Raw genomic sequence first — 12,363 nt, 5'->3', positions numbered from 1 at the left:
AGAGGAGAGGAGGGGACAGAGGAGAGGAGGGGACAGGAGGGGAGAGGAGGGGTGACAGAGGAGAGGAGGGGACAGAGGAGAGGAGGGACAGACGGAGGAGAGGGAGAGGAGGTGACAGAGGAGAGGAGGGGAGAGGGGGAGGGGAGAGGAGGGGGGAGGATGAGGAGGGAACAGAGGAGAGGAGGGGACAGGGAGAGGAGGGGGACGGGGACAGGAGGGGACAGAGGAGAGGAGGGGACAGAGGAGAGGAGGGGACGGGGGAGAGGAGGGGACGGGGAGGATGAGGAGGGAACAGAGGAGAGGAGGGCGAGAGGGAGGGACGGAGGAGAGGACGGAGGAGAGGAGGGGACAGAGGAGAGGAGGGGACAGAGGAGAGGAGGGGACGGGGGAGAGGAGGGGGAGGATGAGGAGGGAACAGAGGAGAGGAGGGGGAGAGGGAGGGACGGAGGAGAGGAGGGGGAGGATGAGGAGGGAACGGAGGAGAGGAGGGGGAGGATGAGGAGGGAACAGAGGAGAGGAGGGGAAAGAGGAGGGGCAGGAAGACAGGAAGAGTTGAATGCCCTACAGTACCCCCTCAAAGGTATGAACACACTATCTACAGAAGAACACAAGATGAGAAGGTTGGATTTCAACCCTTCTGAAGTCAGCTAGAAATAACTGATGATGATGATGATGATGATGACCACAGAGAATTTGAAGAAATTCTCAAAAGGACCAAGACATTCCCGATTTGTAGTCTGAGAGGTGCACGTCTGAAAAGTAATATCACACACAATGGGACTAGAGAGTTTAATGGACCAACTGAAAAGAAAAGACACCTTCACTCACACAGACGTTTGGGCTTTCTGTCCCAAAGGGAGTCATTTAGTTTTCTCTGTTCCTCTTCATCACAGTAGAGGTTCTCTTTGTGAGTGATGATGAGGCTATGTCTCTAGAATAGACTTGGACAGGTGTAGATCCTCTCACACTTGCTGTAAAGTGACTTTTATGAAAGTTAAACTCATTATTTAATCTGTGATTTTTTTTGCCATATTTTTGGAATAGAAAATAGCAAGAATTGATATTTCGTCTTTAGAATACAAACAGTGTGTTTACATTAACATAGTTTTAAAAACAGGCAACCATTAAAACCATTAACATAATATCGATCTGGCTCATGTCAATAAACTGAGACTGGGAACTTTTCCAGCCAGACACTTTGCCTTGTTACTGTATCGATCGTTCACAGCGTTGCATTCAGTAACTGCAACACTGTGTCGACTATAAAGTCTAGAGTGCTCCTTCACAGTGTTCTCGTTCTAGAGTTGTAGTCATTTACCTTTGGGTTCAGCACCAGTTGCTGTTCATCAAAGTGCAGTAGAGCCACGGAGTTCGACTCGGAATTATTGACGAATATCTGCAGACACGGATACAGCGAGGTCCCCTTGCAGTCCGCCCCGCACGTGAACACGCACTCGAACATCTCCTCCGGTCTGAGCACGGACACCACCGTGCAGTTGGCCGGTTTGCTCTGCATGCTCTGTAGAGTTGGACTGAGCCAGCAGAACCCGAGGATAAAGAGGGACAGGATGCCACAGACGATGAGGAACAGTCCTAGTCGGATACTCTTATCCTCTGCCTCCGAGTACTCGTATGACACCCTCATTTTCGCCATTATGCTCCTCCTCGGTCTGAAAAGAGCCCGAAAGTGACGGAGAGGAGAGCTGGAGAGGGGCTTCTCTCTCTCGCTCTGCGCTGTGTTGCCCCAAACACTGGCAGCCGCTAGGAAAACGTCCCTCTCACTCAACCGGCCTCCGCGCCCTCTCTTCTGTATGGAGAACTTTGCGAAAGCGGGGCAGCTGCGGTCCAGCCTGTGCCTGCCCCCCTCCTCCCCTCGCTCTTATGCGCGTGATATCTACTTCATATCACAACGGTCCGTAGAGATGTGGATTTTGCTGAAAGGCTGGATGTTGCATCTGGGATTAGGTTCGGAGTGAGTGCCCCTCCCTTGACTGGCGACCAGATGATGCGCTGCAGCCGTCCCTCGCCGTCCCTGGCTCCGACATCTATCACTTCGCTGTGGACAAACTGGTCTACTTTTCCCCTTTAGAGATGGAGCCCGCTCTCTCTGCTCACGGTGCCGAGAGGTCTGAGGACCAGCATATATAGCCCGAGGCGAGGAGCTTTCTACAGTTAAAAATAGGTCTCTTCTGCTGACAGCAATGTCACCAACTTCATTATGCTGATTGGACGGTATTGTTTTGACGCATCACTACAGGGTGCACCTGTTGACAGACGAGGCTAGCTAGTTACTGTTAACACGTTCAATAAGACAAATAATGACCTACGTCATTAAGCTTAGGACACATGATAACTTGGCTTGGCATACAAAAACAAAGCTTATAGTTGACCAATCAAAAAGCAAGCATTATGCCATGCGAGTTTTAACGTAATCAGCAGTCCCCGCCAACGATTACGGTGGTGTACGGCGCTCGGTGGCGTTGTGCACGTGGCAGAAAAGCCTAAAGCTCGTCTGCATCTGTTCACCTCCTAGATGTACAGAATCATTTTGGGGTTTTCTTGAATAGCACATAGAAACATACACACACATAAACACACGCACATAGCGTTGTATCGTAAGGGCCATTAACCAGTGGTAATTCCATTCACGGCATCTTTATAAAGACCCAGTTTACTGTCTGACATTGTTTTGGTTTTTTGAGTTTTTGGTTTTTTGAGAGAGAAACGATTGGAACCTGCTTGTCAACTCTGATTTGTATCTTTTAATGGAAAATGACAAATGTTTAGCAAGTGTAGTGTTGAATAATAATGGAAACTGTTTTCATAAAAGTAATGACTATTTTATATTAATTAAGGATTTCTAGATGATGCTTACATTTAGATGCAGGGACAAATCAGTATCACTACTACTACAATCAACCGTGGTCGGCATCTTAACCTCCTCCCCAGGCTCTGCTACAGAGACGGCTGGTCTGGGGATGCGATTAGTTGTGCCCCAATTCCAATCTCTGTCTCTATCCACACGTGCCCAGTTTGTTGTCCCTAATATGTGAATATAACAGAGGTGATTAATGTAACCTTCCCTGGACCTGATGACTGGCCTAGTCTTTAGCTCAGAGGGCTATTGTGCCTTGCAGAATACCCCGATTCAAACCCAGATTCAGTTGGATACATAAGGATTAGAATAGCAGAAACTAAGCATGACTTGTACCTTGGTTGCATCTGTAGACGTACCTCGCCGCCAGGCTCAGTTGCTATACCGGCATATAGAGAGATGGCAACACTAAATCATTCATTAATTGCACTATAACAGTGACAAACAGTGCCCCCAAACTGCTAGAGCCTACATAAAGCTGTCCCAACAGCAGAGTCCCAACACCTTACCACTGCTATACCTGGTTATCAGCAGAGTCCCAACACCTTACCACTGCTATACCTGGTTATCAGCAGAGTCCCAACACCTGACCAGATACCTGGTTATCAGCAGAGTCCCAACATCTTACCACTTACCTGGTTATGCTATACCTGGTTATCAGCAGAGTCCCAACACCTTACCACTGCAGATCAGCAGAGTCCCAACACCTTACCACTGCTATACCTGGTTATCAGCAGAGTCCCAACACCTTACCACTGCTATACCTGGATATCAGCAGAGTCCCAACACCTTACCACTGCATACCTGGTTATCAGTCCCAACACCTTACCACCTGCTACACCTGGTTATCAGCAGAGTCCCAACAGCTATACCTGGTTATCAGCAGAGTCCCAACACCTTACCACTGCTATACCTGGTTATCCTGGTTATCAGCAGAGTCCCAACACCTTACCACTGCTATACCTGGATATCAGCAGAGTCCCAACACCTTACCACTGCTATACCTGGATATCAGCAGAGTCCCAACACCTTACCACTGCTATACCTGGATATCAGCAGAGTCCCAACACCTTACCACTGCTATACCTGGTTATCAGCAGAGTCCCAACACCTTACCACTGCTATACCTGGTTATCAGCAGAGTCCCAACACCTTACCACTGCTATACCTGGTTATCAGCAGAGTCCCAACAGCAGAGTCCCAACACCTTACCACTGCTATACCTGGTTATCAGCAGAGTCCCAACACCTTACCACTGCTATACCTGGATATCAGCAGAGTCCCAACACCTTACCACTGCTATACCTGGATATCAGCAGAGTCCCAACACCTTACCACTGCTATACCTGGTTATCAGCAGAGTCCCAACACCTTACCACTGCTATACCTGGATATCAGCAGAGTCCCAACAGCAGAGTCCCAACACCTTACCACTGCTATACCTGGTTATCAGCAGAGTCCCAACACCCACTTACCACTGCTTTATATCCTGGGTTTATCAGCAGAGTCCCAACAGCTATACCTGGATATCAGCAGAGTCCCAACACCTTACCACTGCTATACCTGGTTATCAGCAGAGTCCCAACAGCATACCTGGAGTCCCAACACTGCTTACCTGGTTATCTCCCTACACCTGGTTATCAGCAGAGTCCCAACAGCTATACCTGGATATCAGCAGAGTCCCAACACCTTACCACTGCTATACCTGGTTATCAGCAGAGTGCTATACCTGGTTATCAGCAGAGTCCCAACACCTTACCACTGCTATACCTGGATATCAGCAGAGTCCCAACACCTTACCACTGCTATACCTGGTTATCAGCAGAGTCCCAACACCTTACCACTGCTATACCTGGTTATCAGCAGAGTCCCAACACCTTACCACTGCTATACCTGGTTATCAGCAGAGTCCCAACACCTTACCACTGCTATACCTGGTTATCAGCAGAGTCCCAACACCTTACCACTGCTATACCTGGATATCAGCAGAGTCCCAACACCACTGCTATACCTGGTTATCAGTCCCAACACCTTACCACTGCTATACCTGGTTATCAGCAGAGTCCCAACACCTTACCACTGCTATACCTGGTTATCAGCAGAGTCCCAACACCTTACAACATATACCTGGATAGCAGAGTCCCAACACCTTACCACTGCTATACCTGGTTATCAGCAGAGTCCCAACAGCTTACCACTGTCCCTGGTTATCACCCCATACCACTGCTATACCTGGTTATCAGCAGAGTCCCAACACCTTACCACTGCTATACCTGGTTATCAGCAGAGTCCCAACATCCACTGCTATACCTGGTTATCAGCAGAGTCCCAACACCTTACCACTGCTATACCTGGTTATCAGCAGAGTCCCAACACCTTACCCTATACCTGGTTATCAGCAGAGTCCCAACAGCAGAGTCCCAACCCACATCTTACCACTGCTATACCTGGTTATCAGCAGAGTCCCAACACCTTACCACTGCTATACCTGGATATCAGCAGAGTCCCAACATCTTACCACTGCAGAGTCCCAACACCTTACCACTGCTATACCTGGTTATCCTGGCAGAGAGTCCCAACACTTACCACTGCTATACCTGGTTACTCCCAACATCTTACCACTGCTATACCTGGTTATCAGCAGAGTCCCAACAGCATACCTGGTTATCAGTCCCAACACCTTACCACTGCTATACCTGGTTATCAGCAGAGTCCCAACAGCTTACCACTGCTATACCTGGATATCAGCAGAGTCCCAACATCTTACCACTGCTATACCTGGTTATCAGCAGAGTCCCAACAGCTTACCACTGCTATACCTGGTTATCAGCAGAGTCCCAACATCTTACCACTGCTATACCTGGTTATCAGCAGAGTCCCAACAGCTTACCACTGAGGATATCAGCAGAGTCCCAACACTGCTTACCACTGCTATACCTGGTTATCAGCAGAGTCCCAACACCTTACCACTGCTATACCTGGTTATCAGCAGAGTCCCAACCACTGCTTACCTGGTTACTGCTACCACTGCTATACCTGGATATCAGCAGAGTCCCAACACTTACCACTGCTATACCTGGTTACAGAGTGCTTACCACTGCTATACCTGGTTATCAGCAGAGTCCCAACACCTTACCACTGCTATACCTGGTTATCAGCAGAGTCCCAACAGCTATACCTGGTTATCAGTCCCAACACCTTACCACTGCTATACCTGGTTATCAGCAGAGTCCCAACACCTTACCACTGCTATACCTGGTTATCAGCAGAGTCCCAACACCTTACCACTGCTATACCTGGTTATCAGCAGAGTCCCAACACCTATACCTGGTTATATCAGCAGAGTCCCAACACCTACCACTGCTATACCTGGTTATCAGCAGAGTCCCAACACCTTACCACTGCTATACCTGGTTATCAGCAGAGTCCCAACACCTTACCACTGCTATACCTGGCAGAGTTATCAGCAGAGTCCCAACACCTTACCACTGCTATACCTGGTTATCAGCAGAGTCCCAACACCTTACCACTGCTATACCTGGTTATCAGCAGAGTCCCAACACCTTACCACTGCTATACCTGGTTATCAGCAGAGTCCCAACACCTTACCACTGCTATACCTGGTTATCCCAGCAGGTTATCAGCAGAGTCCCAACACCTTACCACTGCTATACCTGGTTATCAGCAGAGTCCCAACAACACCTTACCACTGCTATACCTGGTTATCAGCAGAGTCCCAACACCTTACCACTGCTATACCTGGTTATCAGCAGAGTCCCAACACCTTACCACTGCTATACCTGGTTATCAGCAGAGTCCCAACACCTTACCACTGCTATACCTGGTTATCAGCAGAGTCCCAACACCTTACCACTGCTATACCTGGTTATCAGCGGAGTCCCAACACCTTACCACTGCTATACCTGGTTATCAGCAGAGTCCCAACACCTTACCACTGCTATACCTGGTTATCAGCAGAGTCCCAACACCTTACCACTGCTATACCTGGTTATCAGCAGAGTCCCAACACCTTACCACTGCTATACCTGGTTATCAGCAGAGTCCCAACACCTTACCACTGCTATACCTGGTTATCAGCAGAGTCCCAACACCTTACCACTGCTATACCTGGTTATCAGCAGAGTCCCAACACCTTACCACTGCTATACCTGGTTATCAGCAGAGTCCCTATACCTGGTTATCAGCAGAGTCCCAACACCTTACCACTGCTTACCACTGCTCCCATACCTGGTTACCTGGTTATCAGCAGAGTCCCAACACCTTACCACTGCTATACCTGGTTATCAGCAGAGTCCCAACACAGAGTCTTACCACTGCTATACCTGGTTATCAGCAGAGTCCCAACACCTTACCACTGCTATACCTGGTTATCAGCAGAGTCCCCACTGCTATACCTGGAACAGCCCCAACACCTTACCACTGCTATACCTGGTTATCAGCAGAGTCCCAACACCCTTACCACTGCTATACCTGGATCAGCAGAGTCCCAACACCTTACCACTGCTATACCTGGTTATCAGCAGAGTCCCAACAACACCTTACCACTGCTATACCTGGTTATCAGCAGAGTCCCAACAACACTGCTATACCACAGCAGAGTCCCAACACCTTACCACTGCTATACCTGGTTATCAGCAGAGTCCCAACACCTTACCACTGCTATACCTGGTTATCAGCAGAGTCCCCAACACCTTACCACTGCTATACCTGGTTATCAGCAGAGTCCCAACAACACTGCTATACCTGGTTATCTCCCAACACCTTACCACTGCTATACCTGGTTATCAGCAGAGTCCCCAACACCCACTGCTACCACTGCTATACCTGGCTATCAGCAGAAACAGCTTACCACTGCTATACCTGGTTATCAGTGAAACAGTTCATCCAGCCTCATTTACTGCTATACCTTTAAAAAAACCACTGCTATACCTGGTTATGGCTGACTTGCCTTAAACAAATGTGGTTTCTCCCACTGATAAGGTGAGATCCCAACACCTTACCAAACTGGTTATCAGCAGAGTCCCAACACCTTACCACTGCTAACCTGGGGAGTCCCAACACCTTACCACTGACAATCAGCAGAGTCCCAACAGACCACTGCTATACCTGGTTATCCAGAGTCCCAAGCTATACCTGGCCATCCTTAATTTACCTGGTTATCAGCAGAGTATTAATAAATCAGCAGCTAAGATGGATATCAGCAGAGTCCCAACACCTCAATATAACTATTTGTTTGAAATGTACAGCAGAGTCCCAACACCTTACCTGACAGAATCCCAACAGCTTACCACTGCTATACCTATGGAGTCCCAACATCTTATCTATTTATTTACATGTGACACAGAGTATTTACCACTGATACCTGGTTAAAAAAACATAACATGCAAAACAGGCAACCTGCAGCAGAGTCCCAACATCTTACCACTGCTATACCTGGTTATCAGCTCAAAACCACCTGCCCTGAATGATCAGCAGAGTCCCAACATCTTACCACTGCCTGGTTATCAGCAGAGTCCCAACATTTACCACTGCTATCTACATTCTACCAGGGGTTATCAGGACTGGGTTATCAGCAGAGTCCCAACAGCTTACCACTGCTATACCTGGTTATCATTTTGCTATACCTGGCAAATCCCAACATCTTACCACTGCTAATCCATTTTGGTTATCAGCAGAGTCCCATTACCACTGCCCTGTCTAAACTTACCACTGCTATTTTTCCCAACATCTTACCACTGTGTGGTTATCAAAGTCCCATTATCAATATCTGGTTGATAATGGTTATCAGCGCCCAACAACTGAACCTAAAATGGGCCCACTGTATACCTGGTTATCAGAAATGCTATACCTGGTTATCAGCAGAGTCCGATTTCTGGTCCCAGTCTGCTATACCTGGTTATCAGCCCCAACATATCTCCAGCTCTACTTTTCACATATGTTATCCAGTCTCATTGTCCAGAGTCCCAACCCCACTGATACCTGTGGATCCCAACACTAACAGATCAGCAGAGTCCCAACACCTTACCACTTTACCTGTAAAGAGTCCACTCTCAGCTGATAAGAGTCCCAACACCTTACCTGAGACCTGGAATCAGCAGAGTCCCAACACCTTACCACTGTGGTTACCAGAGTCCCAACAACCACTGCTAATGCCTAGACTATCAGCAGAGTCCTGCTATACCTGGATATCAGCAGAGTCCCAACATACCACTGCTACAGTTATCAGCAGAGTCCCAACACCTTACCACTGCTATACCTGATCAGCGTCCCAACACCTTACCATATGCTAGACCTGGTTATTCCCAAACCCACTGTGGTTATCAGGCCCATGTGAACCTGGATATCAGGATAGACTTTATCAGCAGAACTAATTCTGATATTTTTCCCAACATCTTACCACTGCTAACCTTGGTCTTCTGACCATCATCCCATATCACTGCTATACCTGGTTATCAGCAGAGTCCCAACATATTTTTATCAGAACTGATCTGATTCTGCTATTGGTCAAATCCCAACATCTCATACCTGGTTATCTCCCACATGTTTTTATCAGTTTTACCACTGCTATACCTGGTTATCAGCAGGAATTACCACTTATCCTGCAATAGGGTGATCCCAACATTAACATCCTGGTTATCACATCTTTACCAACATCTTTATCAGGAGTCATTACCACTGCTAACCTGGTTATCCAGAGTCCCAGACAGATGATCAGCACACAGTTTACCACTGCTATACCTGGATATCAGCAGAGTCCCATTTACCACTGCTATACCTGGTTATCAGCAGAGTCCCACAGCTTACCACTGCTATACCTGGTTATCAGCAGAGTCCCAACATCTTACCACTGCTATACCTGTTATCATCCCAACATTATCTGTTTTATAGTGTGAGACTGCATACCTGCTCTGTGGTCCCAACACCTTACCACTGCTAGGATCAGCAGAGACACTGATGTCATTTACCACTTATACCTGGTTATCCAGAGTCCCAACACCTTACCACTGCTATACCTGGTTATTATTACCAGCTATACCTGGTTATCAGCATCCCAACACCTTACCACTGTCTATACCTGGTTATCAGCAGAGTCTTAACCACACCTGGTTATCAGCAGAGTCCCAACACCTTACCACTGCTATGGTTATCAGCAGAGTCCCACCACAGCTGTGAGAGTCCCAACACCTTACCACTGCTATGGACATGAGTCACCACAGACCTGGTTATCAGCAGAGTCTAACACCTTACCACTGCTATGGACATGATCACCACCAGCTATACCTGTTATCAGCAGAGTCCCAACACCTTAACCACCTGGTTATCAGCAGAGTCCCATGGATCATGAGTCACCATACAGACCACTGTGGTTATCAGTCTAACACCTTACCACTGCTATACCTGGTTATCATGATCCCACACCACAGATACCTGGTTGCAGAGTCCCAACACCTTACACTGCTATACCTGGTTATCACAGAGTCCCAACACCTTACCACTGCTATGGTTATCATGCAGAGTCACCATACCTGGAGATACCTGGTTATCAGCAGAGTCCCAACACCTTACCACTGCTATACCTGGTCTAACTTATACCTGGACAGAGAGTCCCAACACCTTACCACTGATACCTGGATATCATGATCAACACCACCACTGTGGCTATCAGCAGAACCTCTAACAGTTATCCAGCCTCATTTACTGATGCTGACATGATCACAAATGTGGTTTCTACTGATAAGTGAGTCTAAAACTTAACCAAGCAGATAAGGACATTTAGATCTACCAATATAACATTTGTTTGAAATGTGCGAGTCTATCTACATGTAACCAAAAAATAACATGATGGACAAAACCACCTGATCACCACAGAGTGAGTCTAGCTCATCTTCTAAACCACAATGGACAATGATCACCACAGAGTGAGTCTAACTTAACCACAATGGACATGATCACCACAGAGTGAGTCTAACTTAACCACGATGGACACGATCACCTTAGCCTCATTTACCCTTTATAAAAACATAGCTGGGCTGAGCTGAAAACCAAACCTGACGGAATGACGTCGCTGTTTGAAATGTACCCAATTCCCGTTTATCTATTTATTTACATGTGACATTCTAACATGCAAAACAGGCAACCGCTTCAAACCACCTGGCCTGGAATGACGGGCCGCTGCCCAATTCCAATCTACATTCTACAGGGGCGGACTGGCATTTTTGGCAAATGGCGAATCCATTTTTTGAGCTCATCGGCCGGCCTGTCTAAACTTGTTTTTTTTGTGTGTGCAAAATTATCAATATCTGGCTGATAATGGGCGCCCAAGGAATAAAATGGGCCGGTGTGGTTGAAATGCCAGGGCCGATTTCTGGTCCCAGTCCGCCCCAGCCTAGACTGAGTCTAAGACCTGAAGAATTGTGTTACCTCCCACAAGCTAATGCCTAGACTTTATCCCAGCAGGCTAACACAGTCTTGTGATCACGCATATGAGACCTGGATTCAAACCCAGTCAGGCATGTGAAGATAGGATAAACTTTTCCAAACCAATGATATTTTTTCTACTAATTGGTCTTCTGACCAATCAGATCTTTTCACATCAGATCAGAACTGATCTGATTCACAAATGACACTACATGTGAGTCCTGCAATAGGGTGATCAAATTAACATCCCACATCTTTATAACATCTTCAGGGGTCATTATGAACCTGCCAGACAGACAGATGATCTACACAGTTACAGTGATGTCATTGGCTGAGAGGAGACAGCGAAGAGCCAACTGGTCATCTTATCTGTTTTATAGTGTGAGACTGCAGCTCTGTGGTGAGGACATGAGACACTGATGTCATTTATTTAGTCCCTATTGATTATTCAGTACTCTTGCATCAGTCTAACTTAACCACAATGGACACGATCACCACAGTGTGAGTCTACCTTAACCACGATGGACATGATCACCACAGACTGAGTCTAACTTAACCACGATGGACATGATCACCACAGTGTGAGTCTAACTTAACCACGATGGACATGATCACCATGGACTGAGTCTAACTTAACCACGATGGACATGATCACCACAGACTGAGTCTAACTTAACCACGATGGACATGATCACCACAGAGTGAGTCTAACTTAACCACGATGGACATGATCACCACAGAGTGAGTCTAACTTAACCACAATGGACATGATCACCACAGAGTGAGTCTAACTTAACCATGATGGACATGATCACCACAGACTGAGTCTAACTTAACCACGATGGACATGATCACCACAGAGTGAGTCTAACTTAACCACAGAGTGAGTCTAATTTAACCATGATGGACACGGACATGATCACACAGTTTGAGTCTAACTTATGGACATGATCACCACAGACTGAGTCTAACTTAACCACGATGGACATGAACACCACAGTGTGATCAATTCAAAAAATATACAGTGACAACTCAAAAAAAAAAAAATC

The 12,363-nt window shown here is 47.1% G+C and overlaps 1 protein-coding gene across 1 annotated transcript in view; it reads right to left on the bottom strand.

The window, feature by feature from the left end:
• LOC135537066 (calcium-activated potassium channel subunit beta-4-like) overlaps positions 1 to 1,906 on the bottom strand; it is a 117,793-nt gene extending 115,887 nt beyond the window's left edge. The window contains exon 1 of the mRNA XM_064963274.1: positions 1,319 to 1,906. Coding sequence (XP_064819346.1) covers positions 1,319 to 1,654 — 336 coding nt within the window. The 5' untranslated portion in view covers positions 1,655 to 1,906. The remainder of the gene's footprint in view (positions 1 to 1,318) is intronic.
• Positions 1,907 to 12,363: the final 10,457 nt, after the last annotated feature.

The sequence above is a fragment of the Oncorhynchus masou genome, unplaced genomic scaffold (assembly GCF_036934945.1).
Source record: "Oncorhynchus masou masou isolate Uvic2021 unplaced genomic scaffold, UVic_Omas_1.1 unplaced_scaffold_705, whole genome shotgun sequence".
NCBI classification, from domain to species: Eukaryota; Metazoa; Chordata; class Actinopteri; order Salmoniformes; family Salmonidae; genus Oncorhynchus; species Oncorhynchus masou.
The sequence above is the reverse complement of the archived record's forward strand: the minus strand, read 5'-3'. Positions and strand labels throughout refer to the sequence as shown.